The 19,493-nt window shown below is 38.7% G+C and overlaps 1 protein-coding gene across 2 annotated transcripts in view; it reads left to right on the top strand.

Moving 5' to 3' along the window:
- The window catches only part of FRK (fyn related Src family tyrosine kinase), a 52,296-nt gene that overhangs the window by 10,635 nt on the left and 22,168 nt on the right, over positions 1 to 19,493 (top strand). For both annotated transcript variants that reach the window (XM_086743525.1, XM_010127227.2), the window contains one exon: positions 12,731 to 12,852. In XM_086743525.1, coding sequence (XP_086599651.1) covers positions 12,731 to 12,852 — 122 coding nt within the window. The remainder of the gene's footprint in view (positions 1 to 12,730; positions 12,853 to 19,493) is intronic.

Below are 19,493 nucleotides of genomic sequence, written 5' to 3'. Positions count from 1 at the left end.
CGGTGTTGTGATCTCCAACAAAAGAAACCATGTGTGTGGGTCTTGGGGTGATAACATACACACTGACATGGAGTTTGATGTGCTCCAGCTTTACTTCTGGAAGTCAAAGGTATCTTCAGTGTGTCCACCCTTCCCATCTGTCACCCTGAAAAAAGGTTACTCTGAAAACTTCAAGAAAATTGTCCCCATGTGAAAGAACCGTTCCATCCTTTGACTCGGGGTAACCTGGGGGTGACAGACTAGACAGTTCCTTTCCGAGTCCCGCTGGGGACAGAGTGACTTGGTTGTTCTCCACTGAAAGTTGGCCTGAGAGAGGGTATGAGTCTGCTCACACTGCTGGCAATAGGCTGATGAAGTGTGTGTCTAAGTGAATGTCTGGGAGAGAGCTCTGCCAAAAACAGATGGGGAGATCTGCTCTGCCACCTGTGTCCTGTGCAGGCAAGGGGGGCTTTTTGTTTTTGAGGAAACCCTCAACCCTTGTATTACTTCTGTACTGAGGTGAGTTTCCCTGTGAGAAAAGAAAATAATTTTTCAGGAATGATTTTCTCAAGAAATCAATCAAGTGCTTTTGGAAGCTGTAATGGTTTAAGTGAATGTATGATTGAACAATTTCTTGTCCTTTTGAGTTTCTCTTAATGTTAAATCAATTGATGTTATTAGTGTTCCCTGTACCGTGTTAACATTAAGGCTACCTCAAGGTTTCAACTTTGTTCCTCAGTTGTTATGAATAGGAGAGTTATTGCTACTTCTACAGTATATTATGGTGGTATATCAATACTTTTGTTCATGTATGTGTTAACAAATGCAGACACGTACTACTAACATTGATGCAAGATTTTACAACGCTGTTTGGAGGACTCTGTAGCAGAAAGTAATCTGAGGAACACATTTTAAGTTTTTTTTAGAAGTGATGATTATATGAGATGATGGCTATATTTCACACCCAATGTCCCAAATCAATGTCCATTAAAGTTAATGGTAGCCTTTAACTGACTCCAAAGACAAGTTGTTTTAGAACAAGTTTTAAGTGCAATGAAGCCCTTATCTGGACACAAAACCACTACTGGAAACAAACTTTGATGACTTTAGTCTCTTAAACTGGAGAAATACCAGGGACTTATATAATTAAAACACTGCAGAAAAAGTAATATGATATAGTTTTCATCTACCATTTATTTTCTCATATAGAAGAACTTCAGAGCAGATTGAATAATACAGCATGTAGATGACCAGTATTGTGGAGAATGAGTGGAAATGTTGAAACTAATTATGCAATAGTGAAGTGGGTGCTTAGAGGATGAGATTTATTTGTGGAGATTTCTGTAAATTAACTCTATCAGACTGTGATTTGGTTGCTTGTTTATTAACTTTTGTTCCTAATGTGCAGTGAAACTAGTATTGGATGAGCTATGCTGATTTACAGGACTCATGCACTTGACCTTGTAACACCATCCCTACAGGAGAAATAGTCACTTCCCAGTCATTACAGAGTGCAAGAGTAGCCAAAGGTGCAATGGTTTGTCATGCTGAAGCAGACTCAGAGCAAATTCCTTTCCATGTTTGCAGCACAGTCAACTACTATTATCAGCTATTGAAAAATTAATGCAGTATTATGCACAATCCCTTAGAACAAAATCACACGACAGTACAGTTATGGCCTACTGAAGTACTTACTGAAAACTCTTATACACAACATGTCATGGATTTTTTAGACTAATGCCCAAGTAATCTTTGTGTTTGTATTTACAAGACAGTAAAGTTGTTCTAGATTGTAAGGGGACGTGCTTACCTCTGTGGTAGGTTTTGCAACGCTTGCTGTCGAGCGTTACCTTATCCAGACAATCCCACCGAGTTACTGTAAAAGTCCCTATAGCCCTGGCAGGCCCTTTCTTTAGGTCACAGCTTATTATTTCTAACAAAAACAATGGAGTAACACACAACAAAGGTCTTTCTTAGACCAAAACAGGCTTTAGAGGCTCAGTGTCCTTTTTGTCACATCTACTGCCCTCTTCTCATGAGCTAATAATCTCCTGCAGTTTTGTCACCTGAGTTCCCTCACTGATTTGCTAGTGCAACCTGGGCTCCTTTTGGGTCTCAGGTAAACACAAGGTCAGTCTGCCAGGGTAGGTGAGTGTTTCATGTTTCCTCTTGTTGCATTGCAGTCATTAGATTGTGTGGAGTAAGATTCTATTCAGCATTAGAGTCAAATTTTCGGCAGGTAGTAAAATTAAAACAATTTTTTTTAAAGGTGCTACACAATATAAGTGTGGCAAATCTGGTCCTTGAGTTTAGAAGTAGAAAAAATGCTTATATTTTGGTGGAAAATACATTTGAAAACAGAAATAAAAAAACCTTTACATTTGAAAATTTTTCAAATTGAGTACCTTCACAAGTTAAGCTCTAATATTTTGTTTAGAAAGTGTATAGAGAAGGATAATTTTCTCTCCCCCTTTTTTTTTCTTCTATGTCTCTTCAGTTATCATCTCTTATATTCTGCCATCTCACCAATAAATCTCTCTCAACTTTAACATAAATTTAGTATTTATGGAAAAATGCCAACCAGTCAGCTATATGTTCACAAGAACATTGGCAAAATGTTTTCCAAAAGCCAGGATCAAAACAGGACCAGTTATTTTCCAAAACTGTTTATTTCTCATTGTAATTGTTATTTAAAGAAAAATGTTGAACTTGAAATATGGAAAATACAGTGGAACCTCCAGTGTTTTGCTACAGACAGACTGTCATTTTCGAATATACAGGCTTCTACGTACCTACATAACATAAACTAATGCGACTCTGTTGTTTTGGTAGATTTCTGCTGCTGACAGTGTAGAAATAAGCCTTCACTTTTTCACAACTATTCGTGTGTTCTATGTTTTCCCCCATGGAAAGAAAAACAGACGTATTCCACCCATTGTCATTGTGAAAAGACTCAGAAGCTCCAGGCCCCACACACAATGCGTACGGGTAGTCTTCCTTTTAGTTTGTGATAAGTTATTCAACAACAAGGATCTGAGCAATATATGTGACTCAGATCTTTACGTATGAAGCAAATTCATCGTGGTTGTGAAAGGTTAAGCGTGCTGCCCTACGTAGCCATCCCTGAAAACCTGAATTTCTAGTTTCACTTAGAGGAAACTAGTTTCTGATTGTTGTAAATAAGTAATCAGAACTGAGCTGTGTCACTGTATACATACATTTTAAATTATTTTTTATTTCAAGTATTTTCCAAGTCAGGTACTTTCTGCGGTGTGTTAAGATTTTAACTGATCTGCTTACGTAGATAGAGAAGGCTCTTGTTACCCAAACATTTTTAAAAGACACTGTCTGACTCAGTTGTTGCTGATAGTGTTTTGGTGAGTAAGGTTTAAACCAGTACAATTAGCGGTGACCTCTAGTCAATAAATACACGATGAGAATTAATGTTAAAGTGTTCTCTTGGCCAGTACTAACATGAGCGATGTGATGAAGTAAGAAAGGGAAAGGGAAAAGGTCTGTAGCAAGCAATCCTTACGGCGAGAGTTAGTCTGTGAAATTGGTTCCCCAAGTAGGGCTGGCATTGCTGGCAAAGACACACGCCCTGCGAGAGCAGGATCAGATGCAAACCAGCATTTGTTGAGCAGGTGCAGCAGCGCAGGCAGCAGCAGGTTATAGCCTTCGGGCAATAAATGCAGTCCTGGTTTTTGTCTTGTCTTTATTTTCTCTTCATCCTTCCCTGTTATCTCAAACTTTCTCCTTCTCTTCCTCTATCCCCTTGATAATATTCTACCATCACTTCTGCTTTGAATTTTTACTATCCTGTTTCCTCCCTCCCTCCTGCAATGTCCTATGCATTCCTTTATTATTAGCTTTAAATTCCTTCCTCTTAAATTTTGTCCTTGTCCCATGCATCCTTCAGTATCTGATAATAAATGACTATGAGGGATAGGCAGCGTTAAAAACAATCCCAGGCAAGCTTGTAAGAAGGAAGCAAGGAGGATGCGCTCTGAGCTGACACCCAGTCTTAGGTTTTCCAGCCTCTACACAGTGAAAGTCTGCAAGCCCTAGAGTAATCCTGGACCTTTCAGTACGTAGATATGGCATAGTATGTATGCAATAGCTGGGAAGGCTCATGTTTTTAAACATGCACAAGAAAGGAATCTTTTGCAAGTTTTCATTTTCATGGTTTAGCCTGACTACAGATTTTTCTATTTTTCTCCAGCGCTGTCATCGGGCTGACTGTAGACTATAAAGGGAAAATTGAAGCAGCCAGTGCACATCTCCCACACTCTCCTTCACGCATGCAGTTCATCATTTTTAAAGCACATCTGTTTCTTAACTCTGTTATATCTGGAAGGCTTTTATCTTTGCAGTGATATTTCCTAATTTCTTGAAATGTCAGCTCTTGGAGAAATGATATTACTTCATTAGTCTTATAATTAAGAGAGCTTAATATTTTCTGTCAGAAGAGCTTGTTTGGTTGCTTCTAATTTTTCCAGACTTAATCTGATTGGATGTGAATTTTCTAGGGTTGATATCAGTGACAGGCTGCCTCTTTCTCTCCCTGAAAGCAAAAAATGTGGTTCAGAGCAATACAAGAAATCCTTTTGGAGGAAAGGCTTGCTCTTTGGTAGGGGAGATTGTGATATTAAATGTGTGCTTTTTTGATATCTAAGAAAACTTTGCTTCAAACGAACCAAGCCTTTGACAATAAAATTGCACTTTATATGTGGTAACCAAACAGATTCATTAGAATTTTACAGCTGCATTCTATATTTTCGCTATTTTGGGGAAACCCAGCAAGTGCTTGGAGCTTTCCTCTCAGAGCAGAGAGGCCACGTTGGTGGCGCCCTTGGTAAACTTCTGTCCCTGCCTCTGCACTAATGTTTACCAGCAGCAGACTGCAAACCTGGCATGGATTAAAAGCTGGCTCAGCAGCCCTCTTTGTCCTGCGTGGATGACGGCAGTGAAGAGTGGCACACGCAAGCCTGTTCAGGTTTCCATGTGCTGAGTAAGGGCAGTGATCACAGGATGGTCATATGATGAAAGTAGTTGAATAAGACTCTGGAGGAGCTCTCCTCTCTCTTTCTCTGTCTCTTTAGCTTTCCATGCATCTCTCTTTGTCTTCTGTGACACAGAAGTTAGCACCTATTGCTTTTTGAATAAACTGCTACATACTGTATGATGCTATATGCTCTGGAAGGTAGGCCCTAGGCATTTCAAATTGGACATCTAAAATTAGTAGAAAATGCTTATAATAATGTATTGTTGCCTTAGTCCCTTTCTGTGATGTTTCCCCACTGTAAAAAATATTTTACAAGAAGAAGTGCCACAAAAAGAAATTAATGGATGCTTGTAAAGCATTTGAATATTATAGTCGTGAACACTCCAATAGGGGCTGCTAGGAAATTAGCCATTCATGTATTTTTATAACTTATATTCAGAGCAGAGACTGAACAATGTTCTGTGAATAAACTATCTACACAATGACAAAACAAAGTAGAGGGTAACTATTCAGCAAGCAGCATTTGTATTAACACTGTAGGAGGCAGTAGATGTGGCCATGTAATTAAAGATGGTATCACACTGGATTTTCCTGAAAATGGCTGCGTGGATACCATGAAAGCAATATTAATGTTGCCATCTCCTAACTTCAGGCTTCTTGACTTTGCAGTTACAGCTTTCTAGGACTGTAGATTTTGAGGCATTTAAAATGTAAAATTTATATACTATTGAAGCTTTTCTTTATTTGCTTCAGTTATTGCACAAGCTTTCTGCATTCCAGAAGAAACTGGGAATTTGGTTTCAATATAGACAGTATCTATTTTTCTTTGTCCTCACCAAAGACTTTTGCCCTAATTGCAGTAATTCTTTGCTCTTCTTAGTCCAGGAAATCTTTTATTCTCCCCATAGCCCCATGATGCAGTTAACACAATCCAGTTAATCTACTGGAGGGCCAGCTAACCTGTTTGGCAGCATCATTTCTTCTGTAATGGAAAGTTCTGGTTGGGAACCACAGGAATTGCAACAAACCCTCCCAGCTGCTGAGATTTAGTGGTCTTGTGAGATTTACCCTAACATGAGAGGGTAAATCCCAGTTGCAAGCACTTATGAAAAATGAGAAGTGAGACAGTGAGACGCCCTCATGCCATGAAGTGCCAATCCAGGATAGGATCATGATGTCCATTTTAACATCTTCAGTGTTTTTGAAAATAAATTTCATGTGACTGATTTCCTGCTATTTCTTCTGTTATGCTTCCACACTCTCATGTAGTCCTTCTCAGCATTTTTTCTCCCTTTTCTTCCCTCCTCATTCCTGTTGTTATGATCACAGTTTCTATATGTGGTTTACCTTACTGCTGACTCAACCCTCAGGCTTTTCCCTTTCAGTTGGGCGTTCATAAATTTCAGAGTATGTCACAGACCTCTGCCTTTAGCCTTATCTTACCTCCACTGTCCTGCAACTTGAATGAGAAACTGAAATAATGCCCCCTCATCCCAGCTACAGCTAGTTATTAAAGCAAATTCAGTCACTTCAGATATGGCATTGTGAAGCTATTTCTGACTTTGTTCCTGTATATATTAAATCTAAGTAAAGGCAGAGGATAAAGGTGGGAAGCTGTGCTCTGGTGAGCCCTAATGGAAATGGGTGACACAGTCAGAACTTACACATCATTTTCTGTGCTAGTCTTCAGTGTGGATAACAAAAGAGCAGTGAGGGATCTGCTGTAAATTCCAAGAAAGCCAAAGATTGTAGCTGTTAATTTGGAGCTGGTGTTTGGCTTAGTGATGAAAATTTTACCTACATTTCAAAAGGGGATACACATAGGGTCCTTAATCATGAGTTTAGAGTTTCTGTTGGAGTAGAGCTTCAAAGGGGCTGCCCAAGGAAAGGATATACTGCCAGAAAATTTATCCAGCAAGAGATTTTTCACTTGGACCATGTTTGAGGGTCTTTGGCTGTGGTTCCTCCAACGCAAAAGCAAGAGGCTGGGTTAGGAGAAAGGCATATACTAGAACTCCTGCTGGAGGAGGGTGGCACAGTTGCCACACAAGGAAGGTTGAGGCTGCAGAGACATTTGTCCACTTTTGTGTCTAGCCCATGCGAAAGGGTCTCCCTCCATGGGACTTAGCCCATGCCTTGTTGCTTGTTCGTTTGACACAACTGAGAATCTTTGGCAGAGGTCAGCCCATGCCTAGGATTAGGATTAAGAGAGGGATGAATCCTAAAGCTTCAATGTGACTACGGCTGCTGAGGGACTGCCCAAGGAAGATCAAAACTGCAGAAAGACTTGTCCTTTGAGAAGTTTTTCACATGGCCTATGGCTGAGGGGTCTTTGGCTAAGGCTTAAACCAGGTCTACGGTTACATTAAGGCTTGGATTAGTTTTAGAGTTAAGCAGGTGACAAACCCTAGAGCTCCAGTTTCAATAAAGCTGCAAGGGTCTGCCCAGGAAAAGTTGAATCTAAGACAGATGTGTCTCCCAAGAAGTGTTTTGTCTGACCCATGACTGGGGGGCTTTGGTTAAGGCTCAGCACACACCTTTCATTAGAGCTAGGAGTTAATGTTTTTGAGATTTAGGAGAGACCAAGCATAAAGCTCCAGTGTAAGAGGCAAGCAGGGGCTGTAAAAGGGCTGCCCAAGAAATGGCAGGCTGACAAAAAAAAATGTTTCCCTTATGAACTTTTTCATCTGGACCATGACTGGGAATCCTTTTGTTAGAGTTTAACTCTGGGTGTTTGGTAGAGTTAATTTCAGGAGAGGAAAGGATCCTGTAGCTCCCAGATTAGTTGAGATCGTCTGTTAAATCTTCAATCTCTACCTCTAATGAGTGCATTGCACTCATAACAGTGACATGACTAGAAGGGAAATGTATAATAATTACATTAGTGGAAAGGAACAGAATGGAAGGGAAGAAAACTCGTTTTGCATACTCTGTTTTGAATGGAGATATTTGGGATTTTTTGTTTCTCCACTGGGGTTTTATCTTCTTTTAGGCATGTTGCCAGGCACTGGAAACTTTGCCAGTGGTATAGCATTGCAGAACTTTGCCTCTCTGTCTTTCTTTGCTTTAGTGATTCTATCAGTGGCTATGCGGCATCCAGTACGGCTTGGCCCATGTTACTCTTCCTCTCTTCCACCTTACACATTAAAAGTTCCTGCTGTATATTCCTGCTGTAAGGGAAAAAAAAGTGCAGAAGTAAAACAAAGTATCTTTATTTTAGCTGATTTTTACATAGCAAGGCACAGGGAGACACAAAGCAGAGCCAAGTGAACGGAGCGTTAACATTTAGACAGAGGTCAGCAGTGCATTGCAACCTGGAGGACAGAGGGCTTCTGAGCAAAGACAGTGATAGAGCCAAGTAACATCATCAACTTCTGTTGGACTCACGACTCCATTTTTATTCAAGCTGGGCTGAATGGGGAGGCAGAGGTGAGCATAGGTGACATCATCTCTGTTTCTTTAAAAAATTCAAGAATAACCACCAGCATTCACCTTGATGGAGACATACGCGTTCCTTTGCTGTAAAAAAAAGGGTGATAGGATAGGAGTGTGGGTCTCCACAATGATATTGTCACAGTTAGGGAACATCTCATGACAAAGCCTGTCCATCAGCTGTTGATCCTGTAGTCAAAAACCTGCCAGTGGAATTGATGAGGAATAGAGGTGGGATCACTACACTTTGAGTGACCACAACAAGCCTCACTGGTACTCTAGTATTGGGTGTCATCTGCACCAAGTAAGAACTGTGTTATAGACCTACATGATGGTCATCTTTTCTGTCCCCAAAGTGCTTCTGTATATGGTTGTCCTGGTTTTGGCAGGGATGGAATTAATTTTCCTCTCAGTAGCTGGTGTGTTTTGGATTTCGTGTGTGAAGAATGTTGATAAACACCCTGATGATAGGAGTTGTTATGAATGAGACCAAGGACACCGTCCTGCTTTCCAAGTCTCACTAATTTGCAGATGCAGGAAGCTGGGAGAAAGACAGAATAATTGACCCAAACTGGCCAAAGAGAGTAGTCCATGCCATAAACGTCATGCTCAGTATATAAGTGGCACTGGCCAGGGTGGGTATCTGCCTTCCTGGCACCCATCTTTCTTCCTTGTTTTGCTGGCATCGTTCCCCCTACCTTGCTGGCTCCCTTTTGCTCCTTTGCTTGCTGCTTGGTTTTGTTTCCGTGATCGCTGCTCGGGACGGGCTGTATCGGTCATTGGGACATCGGGTGGTGAGAAAACACATATTGTTCACTTTGTATGTTTTAATATCCTTATATTCTGTTATTATTGTAGTTTTCCCTTGTTATTTTAGTAAATTGTCTTCATCTCAACTCACGAGTTCTCCTTCCTTCCCAATTCTCTCCCCCATCCCCCTGGGGAGGGGGAGAGTGAGCGAGAAACTGTGTGGTAATTCGGGCTAAACCATTGCAATGGTGGCCAGAAGTGACCTGGAAGTAGCCTGAAATTTTTAATGAAGAGGTAGCTGAGAGCTATGAATGATGGTGAAAACAAGAGATTTTGGGGAAGCTGCTAGAAACAGTCCCCAAAAAGCAGATCGGGCATCCTGCACTGAAAAGGGAGAAGGAATGGGGTGCTGGACACAATGCTGGCTGAAAAAGCCATGTTCCTGGGTCTCTCTGAAAGAAGGGCACTACTGCTGTGCTAACCAGACACCTCCTGCTGAAGATGGAAACTTATGCCTGAGTCTGAATGCACTCATTTGTGCCGTACCTGCTAATCTGCTGATCCTGCCTTGGTACCATGAACCAAAGTAATCGGGCTGCGAGCTGAAGTTCAGAGTGAAACTGTGTATGAACTGCCATTTCAACCTTCTTCTGAGCTGTCTAGTGCCAGTATAGCAGACTGACGTCAGAGAAAGTGCTAGTTAAGTAACTTGTGCAATGAATGGTGCTTGATGTTTTAGTCTTTTTTTTTCCCCAAGTGTTCTATTTCAAAACCTCCATCTAACTTTGAGCTATAAAAACCAAATAGATTTACTGAGGATTGGTGTTGTTTTGGTCTGGCCTTTCCATCCCACAGAAAAAATATCTCACGGTGAGCAATTATTTTGATTCATTATTACTCTTTAAAGTACTTTTTCCTCTAAAATACATGCTTTTGGATGAAGTAAAATATTAAACGTTCTGAAGCATAAATTCAATAGCTAGAAATTGAAATAAGCACTTCACGCTTTATAAAAGGAATTTAAACTTCCATTTATAATTGAGATAGTACTTTATATTTGGATGTGCTGTTGTTAAAAAAAAAGTGAAAAACAAATTAAGTTATTTGCTTTGAGGTTAAGGGGTTATTTTTTCACAACCAGTATTGCTTTTGGTACTGTATGATTATTGCTGCAAATCAAATGACTTTGAACTAAGAATCCTGTATTAAAATGCTATTAAAAGTAATTTTCATTATATTTTTCTGAAACATTTTAGTCAGATCATATAAAGTCAGGCAAATGAGGTAATGTAAAATATGTGTCCACTTTTCACTCTCCGTAATAATTGCTTCTTATTTTGCAAGTCAGGATCTTTTTAACTGTTAAGTTTATCTGGAGTCAGAATCTATATATGACATGTCCTTCATATAATCTTTAATGACAAAGTCACATTGATTTAAATGAAGTTTTTCCAATCTAAGAAAAATAAACATATAATTTGAAATATTTTGAAGTCAAAGGAACAGATACATATGCCTAAATACAAGATGCACTCTATGTTGTTTTTTTTTTCCAAAATCATATTCTGTATTGATCTTACATATACAAGTGTAATACTGTTTTAAATTGGATTTCCCAAATAAACCAACAATATCACCTTGTTCTGTTCACTGTATTACTGCTCATGTTTTCAGCTTTAGCAATATAAGCTACTAGCAGTGTATGTACAAATACTGGGTAATGTAAAGACTATACTTTTGACTATCCAGAACATAAAATCCAACCTTGCTAATTGGAAGCTCTTTTGGCTTTGGTACAAAATGGAATCATTTTGAGAGGGTGCTATCTTCTTAACCCATGAAGAAAGGAGACACAAAATTAAACACCTTTTCTTATGCACTGTTATGAGAATCAGTCACTTTGGACATTACTAAATTATATCCTATAATTCACTGAGAAAAATATAAATTATTTTTTTTTCAGATCATATAGTTTATTATTTTTCAGATGTTATTCTCAGAGCAGTTGTATTTAGAAATTTCAGAAAGGTTCTAATTCAGTTTTTAGGGTAGATAAATATTCTTTGGGACTTGAATAGAGTTGAACTTGTACTGTCCCCTCTCATTCCTTTGATGAGAACTTCAGTCAAGGATTTGAACATTTATTGATTACTTGGTATTCTACAGTCTAATTAATGAATTAATTTAATGAATTAGTTGAATTAATTAACATGTTTAACTAATTAAAATTATTACTAACACATTTCAGCTTTCTAATGAGATTCCTTTTCTTGCCAAATATGTATCAAATATGTATCTAAATAATCTTCAAGTCAGAGGACAGGAATGCAGTCTGGAATATCTGGATTTCATTTTCTTTTTTTTGTTAACAAAGCATAGTCAGTGTAGGTTAGCAGCGTTTGTATTTGCCTTTTTTAATTTCCTCTTTATTCATGCAAACCCATTTTTCATTCCTCGTGCTTGCTCAGCCAAGGTGTCACCCAATGTTCTCATTTATTTCCTCAATTCCTTGTGGTGATTACAAGCCTTACAGATACTAAAGTACGTTGTTGATGACTCCTTCTGTACTTTTCACTAGTAATTGACAAATCAAGTGGTTAGCTGAATAGGCAACTTACTTGTGGTGCGATACAGTGATTTATCTTACAAGTTTTCATAATAGGTTTAGCTAGGATTAATTTAAAAGGAGTTCTGCTATGAGTATATGGCACATTTCTGATAGCTATTTATCACCATTTACTTCAAATAAGAGGTGGAGCTGATCTTGGAAAGATCTTTGTGTGTTTGTTGGACGGAAGCTGAATGACGCCCTAGTTGAAAATGCTGACTCATCTTGGTCTTATTTCCATTTAATTTACACTCAGCACAAAGCAGCAAAAGCGCGAAATAGTGACTTCAGAGGAGCAAACTATAATTATTGCTTGAACAAGTCCTTGTAAAGTAGAGAGTTTATCGAGAGAGGAAAAATATGTTTTAAAAGGCAAAGATAGGAGTAGATTGTTACATGAGGAACATACTGGTTTTGTTTGCCTAATGGCAGCAGAGCTGAAAAATTGCCAGTAACTCATATGAGATATCGATGTGGCAGTGGAATGGGGAAGCCTGCAGGGTGCTTTACCTCTTGGAACATGAGAGCCCTTCTGCAGTTTCGGGGATCTTTGACTTTTTAGATGCTGGGATGTTAGCACGTAACTGCACCTCTACGTTGTTCAAGTGGCATCAATGGACTTTGATCAATTTCTGCCACAGTAGCCTTGGCAAAATTTCTTGGTGAGTTTTTCCTGGGACGAGGCCAGTCTGTCACTTTTGAATTCTTGTTCCCTTGAAATCAGTAGGACTTTCCATCAGCAGTAAAATCCAGATTTCACTCAAATGTGTAAGCAATATTTTCTAGCAATAAATTTGTTGTGTAGTTCTTGTTGGCTCTTTTTCCCCATGCTGTTGGAATTTTATTAGCATAGCACAGATTATCTTTTAGTAAATATGCAGCATGTTTATAAAAGCTAAATTGTCTTCCTGGTATGTTTTACTGACTGGTAAAATTAATGTTTTTTATTTGTTCAGATGGTTTTTTGGCCCAATCAAGCGAGCAGATGCCGAGAGACAACTGTCATACCCTGGAAACCAGGCGGGAGCCTTCCTTATCCGAGAAAGCGAAAGTCTAAAAGGCGAATATTCACTTTCAGGTATATTCTAGTTTTTCATCTTAAGCAATGTTTTAAAAATTTCTCAGGTGATCTGGACTTTTTCATTTTTGAGAATTTCATGTGGGCATGAAAATGAAATTAAGTTCATAATAGTATTTCTTTTCCAGAAGATATAAAAAGAAAACTTGGCAAGAGTTATTTGGGTTTTTACTAACATTTATTTTATAGTCTTTGTTTATTGATATGCTCAGAACATAAATTAACTTTCTTATACTTAGTACTTCCAGATGCCTTAAAATCAAAGCTATTTTCATGATTAAAATGCCAAATATACACTAGCATTTTACTCTAGTGTTCTGATTAGTACACAAAATAAAAATTAAACCATGTTGGCAGATATCTTCAGTTTAAGAAAATGATATTTCTGCTAGGGCGCAGCTTTAGGCTGATACTTGTTTGTTTTCAGGGGCAAAATCATAGGAAGATCCTCAAAGCTATCTTTTAGAATCAGTCATATTTCATTGAAAAGTTAGTTGTAAACATGAGTAAAAAGTTAGATTTATTATCTTGATTTTTGAAATGTATTTGAAGTCCTTTATTTGAATCCAAAAGACTATCAAATAGGAACACTTATTTGTTAATAATTTTACTTACATATAGGTACATGTCATCTTTTTCATGCTGTAGATATTTGCCATATTACATAGTGAACACGATTGTTCACTGGTGGTTTTCCGTGAACATTTTCTATCAAACTTGTCATACAAATGTGAGTCAAGAATATAATATTGACCCTGAGACAGCAGGACTCTACACCCAAACTTCCTAATGTGCTCTGCCTATGTAGTTCCATACACCAGTAAAGACTCTTGGTGTTTGTAAATAAACCTTAAATTGTCACGTGCAGAGCTGTCGGTAAAATGAGAGGCACCTTGCGCATAACCAGATTCTTCCATATTGACTCCTCTTCTGCCTGAATGTTTATGTGTCTAAGCATTACACAGAAACACCTTAAGCAGCTTAATGGATTTTTGACACGTTCTTGGTTTATCTTTCTGAATCATAAGGAAAGGATATATACCTACAACGTCTTGCGGTAATGGGAGGGTTGTTTTTTGTTGCCAAGACAAAGAAATATATATTGCCTGTGGAGTGAAATACGGGGAAGATTATGAAATAAATATGATATTTACAGTTCTGGGAGAGTTCATTCCGTAGTCTTCAGTTTCCTCTCAAGGAAGTTGTTCTTGTCAAGAAGCACTGATATGAAAACTAGCATCAGCAAGGAATCAGGCTGCTCCCAAACTGACTGAACTGACCCCTGTGTGTGCACCCTTTTAGCCCGAGATTGTACTATAGCCACAGACGTTTCAAAATGCTTTCCGTCAATATGCCAACTTATCTCTGTCTTACACTTTTTCAGCTTCCTTCAAGTGAAATGAAAAGCTTCCCATCAGTGAACTGTTTTCACCCAAGGACTGGGCTAGACTGATAACAGCGTGCTGTTATGCAGGGAGGGATAGATAGACCTGGATTATCTGCTTAATGCTGACACTTGAATACATGACACTTTACTAAAAATCAATGAAAAATCTTGTGCTTGGGCACCTAGGGATGGAGATGCAATTTCTTTTTGTTATTCTCCAACTGTAGCCTTCTAGGAAAGATTCAAAATCTTAATTCATTACTCTGCATCCTGACTCCTTTTCTAACAGGAAGGCAGCGGTACCTCACTGGGAGTATCACAGAGAAATATCCAAGAGAATGAAAATAAGTATTAGGCCAGCACTTGTGGTAGGATAAGATCATTATTTGATGCTATTATTTAGGTTCTTTCCTTACAAATCATAGATAGAAACTATATTCTATCTTATTTAGTATATGTAATTCAATTATAAAAGCTTGTGGCAGATGTTTTTCAGGTTTCTGTGCAAGGTTTTTTGGGAACGGGGGTTTTGATAATGGATGATAACAGCAAGATATGAAACCATCAGTGTGGATTTCTTCCGTGCTGGTTTGTGTGATGAAGGAAAGGAAGAGCGGCGCTGAAGAACATAATGTATGTGGAGGCAAGACTTCAGGAGACAGCCCTCTTTCATGCACAAACATAGGTTGTCCTCTCAGCATGTATGCATGTATATATGTTTCATCCCAGATTTATTAAACATCTGTGCTCTTTTAGGCAAAGAAAGAGAATAAACTCTGAAGCAGTCTGTAGACAGTAGGACATGTTTTACCAGTGCTGCTAGATCTTTAAGCAGCTTCCCAGACTTGAACATAATTCAGCCTCGACATGCTACTTCATCCTGAAGAGCTAAATATCATTTGCTGCTTACTGAATAGGCTTGACTGAATGGTGTGTGTTTGTGTTGTGCAAGCTTTTTTGCTTCCAACCTAATAGTATACATAATGGTCCAGACATTGCATGTCCATAATCTCATTACTTATGTCTACTTTTGGGAGAGCTAGTGCGTTCTAAAGCAAATGATGAAGTGGATTGTATTGTGGGAAGAATTAATTGGAAGGAAGGTTGTTTAGTCCACCAGATGCTATGGAAAAGGCAGTTTTTCTCTCCTCTTTGTTACATCAGGAGGAGTTATGAGACACTCAAAGCTGAAGCAAAAAAAAAAGCAGTGTTTTTTTTGAGGGACAGTGGTCCAGGAGTATTTCTTTTAAGAGATCTTGGATGGCTTCTTTCTCTGTGATAGCTGGTATACTGACAGGAGAAGTCACAACCTGGTATTTCGGAATATATCTCTAATTTCTGTTTCCAGTTTTTTTTCCCGTGCAGAAAGAACAGACCCCCAAACTCCCATCTTCTGTAGGACTGGTTGAGTTTGTGCTACCTGCTATTGCTGGTTTGGTTTCACTCCAGAGTAGATTATAATGACTAGAAGAGTGACAACCTGGCTTTCAGAATTAAGAGCTTTAACAAAATATTGTAACTCTCTGTCCAGCCTAATGTTTAAGTGTAACAAAGCTAAAAAGGAAAAGAAATAGAAAAGGAAGAGAGAATTTTAGCCAAGTATCAATAAACTGATTTTATGACTTTTATACTTTATTTCATGCTCATATGGGCAATGTATAAGAGACTTAATGTTAATGAGGGAGACAAATGGATCTCCTTAGGAAAAAAAAAAGAAAAAGAAATAAACCCTACTTTTTATTAAAATGACACTTTTCACTTCTAGCTTGCTTTGTGAGATTTAGATTATAAATGACTATTTAAATTAAAAACAAAAAGTCATGTTCGGAAAGGTTTTTCTCAGCTATGAATAGTTAAATGGAAAGCACATCAAACCAGATAGGCCACTGAGATATGTTGCTATAATTTTGAAGTGTTTGACGTTTTAAAAATAGGTTTTCCCATTTTAAAAATGCACATGTTGTAGACAGATTTTTATGTTGATGACTCCAGCATCTGGTGTGAAATGTATTAAATTTTAAACATGTTGGTGCCATCTTAGACATTGCCTCTTTTTAATTAAAAGCCATAATTTAGATGTGCTCAGCTTAATTGAGTGTCATTGCCAATGTTAGCAGGAGGCTCTCTACTTCCCCCCTCACTGAATAATGGTATATGAAAGACTGATTGCGTTAAATGACAATGTAAATGGTTTGTATTTTCTTTCCTTTTTTTTTTCCCGGCTTCTAAAAAAGATAGTGTGTTTTCCTCTAGGCCAGATTGGCTTTCAGCATAGGAAAAAATAAGTAATAGTTTAAGGCAGCAGACTGAAAGGCGTGGTAATATCATGGCTATAGCAGGAGAACGATTTTGGAGCAGCCCCTGCACCCACTCTGTACTGGTGAGGGTGATTTCAAAGCCACCCTCCTCTGACATCCACCCTGGGCATAGAGACAGAGCACAGCTTCTGCCACTGCCAGGCTGGACTGCTGACAGGAGAGATGTTGGGGACACTGGTGGTAATGGTGCCTGTTGATGCCACCATAAAACTGAATTTTGCCACCCTGGGAAAGCAGTAGTAAATTCTTTTATTCTCATCCTTGGGGTAGCAAAATATACTTCTGCATAGCCCAGCCTTAGGAAGATGAGAAGAAGAGAAAGGGGAATGCTTCTGTTAAAGCAAATGCATGAAGAAATCTAGTGAGGAGTGGTGATTCTTTTGGCAAGGGCAAGTCGAGGAGAAAACCACTGCAGTCTTCAAACCCAGTTGCTGTCAAACTGTGTGAAGCTGAAGTTGTGATCCTGTCCTGTTGTACAGTCTAGTGTGGATGTTGGGATGACTGGAAGCACCGAGGGGGTTACGGCTAGCTCTTCCCTGAGTGACACAAGCTCCCTGTCATGTTGGGCAGAGGAACCACACCATGCTGCAGCTCTGCGAGAGGACTCGTACAGCCGGACTCAGCCCTGGGATGCAAGTAAACAGCTCCCTGCCAAATACTGTGCAATTCTCAGCTGCTTGTTACAAGCAAAGATGGTATCAGCACGTAAATTTTCTCCACATTCTCCACACACATCACTGCCTGACCTGTATACCGCCAATACAAGGCTTCATACAAGGCTCATTTAAGAAATTATAGCACATCCTTCAAAACAACTCTTGCATTAACATTAGCTGCTTCACAAGTAATAATTCTAATGCTGCTCATAAATAAAGTACGTAATCAAAGTACTATCACTTGCGATATACAACTGTACAGTCATCCTGTTGGCCTTTTATTAATCATAAATAGCAATTCATTTGGGCAGATGCACTTGACTGTAAGCTTTGGAAAATTCATTACATTTCCAGTCTGTTGTTACTGAATTACTTTTTCCTTCATTTTGCTTCAACCTCATTTCCAAATGATACATCACAAAAACATACATACATTTTAGAATTAAAAAATAATAATTATGAGGTGTTAAATTAAAAAAAAATGGCATTTGAAAAGTGTGATGCAATTGTCTCTATACTGTGGACTTATAGTTACAAATGTTCTTAATTCTGGTCCTCATGCAGAATTGTAAGTTGGTAAATCAACTCTCAGAATATTACCTGTGGCAGAAAATCTCCTAATATTTTCAATAGCTCCTCTATGCCCTCTCGTGGTCTAGGATGACAATCGCACAATAAAGTAGAAAATTGCTTGGTCATACATGAGAGTACTTAAGGAAGGAGCAATTTTTGTTTTGAACTTAATAACTTAAATAGTGAGAGAAATTATACTTTGTATCACCTTTTTAATTGCATGCAACCCATATTTTTGGTAATTGTTTCTACATACAATATGCAGCTGTGTATTCTTCTGTTAGTATAACCAAAGTGATAGCCAAAATTCACGCAGTGTTACAATATCAGCTATAGTATCTCCAGGGGAGAGCAATAATAATTTTTTAGATAATTAGATTTTCAAATGTAACACACTGAGGCTGCTTCTGGAATTGAAAAATATTTCCCATCAAAATATTTAACTAAGAGTAGCTGTTAGTAGCTGTTAGGCTACTAAAAGATATACTAGAGGTAAACAGCAGAAGGCCTTCCCTCCATGCCTTTCTTTTGCTTTTCAGACTTGAAAAGCCCTTGTGTGAGGGCCCTGAGAAGGGGACAGTAGTGGTAATATCCAAAATCAATGGCTGTGGAAGGAGCCACTTGGTCTATCGGAAAGGTGTAATGTTGGGTGATGAGGACCAGGATAGCAACTGGAGCATCCACTTGCCCTTGAGAGCTGTCTCCTCACTCATCATGGAAAAGCTCCATGTTGTTTCATTAAATGCAGAGTGGGATACCCCTCTGATAGAAGATGAAGTTACCCTTCAGTATGTAACATAGGCTCTCCGTTGCCCATTGGAAATGGTCAATGATGTCTCAGTTATGCAATGTCATGCTAGATAACATCCCACATGAGACACTAAGTCCCTTTCCAGCTCTTCAGAACTGCTTTTTCTGCTGATGTCTAGCCTGCCATTGCTACTACTGATATTTCTTTATAAAGGAGATCTCTAAAGCAGTGGTCTCCAAACTTTTTTGATTGTACACCCCTATCAGTAAAAGATTTTTGAGCGTTCACCCCAATATATGTTTGCTTATTTATATATTTGTAGATTATGTACATGTACTACTGTACATTATAGAACATACAAAAAAAAAGAAATCAAAAAACATGAGATAAAGATGAAACAATCTGTATTTTAAAAATATTTATTTTATTTTATTCATTGATGGTACAAAAAATTATTTTTTCCCACACCCCGACGACTTGTGTTGCACACTCCCTGGGTTCCATGCACTCTGCTTTGGAGACCACTACTCTAAGTCATATATGACAGTGCCATCACAAGTAGCAATTACAAGCTTAATATTCCTTAAATAACCTATGAGGTGAGTGACAGTGTATTTTTTTTTGTCCATCTCTGGCCTGCTGCTTGTCCAGGTCTAGCTCCAGCATGCAGTAGCTCAGCCTTCTTTCTGATACCTCTAACAAGTGCTCTGATGGTCACAGGGAAGGACACTTTGGGTGTCATGACATCGAATCATAGAATCATAGAGTAGTTTGAGTTGGAAGGGACCCTTAAAGGTCATCTAGCCCAATTCCCCTGCAAGGAGCAGGGACATCTCCAACCAGTTCAGGTTGCTCAGAGCTCCATCCAACCTGGCCTTAAATGTTTCCAGGGATGGGTCATCAACCACCTCTCTGGGCAATATGTGCCAGTGTTCCACCACCCTCATTGTAAAAAA

This window comes from Chlamydotis macqueenii, chromosome 3 (genome assembly GCF_036417535.1).
Source record: "Chlamydotis macqueenii isolate bChlMac1 chromosome 3, bChlMac1.mat, whole genome shotgun sequence".
Classification (NCBI taxonomy): Eukaryota; Metazoa; Chordata; class Aves; order Otidiformes; family Otididae; genus Chlamydotis; species Chlamydotis macqueenii.
Note: the sequence above shows the minus strand (reverse complement) of the source record. Positions and strands in the feature narration are given on the sequence as shown.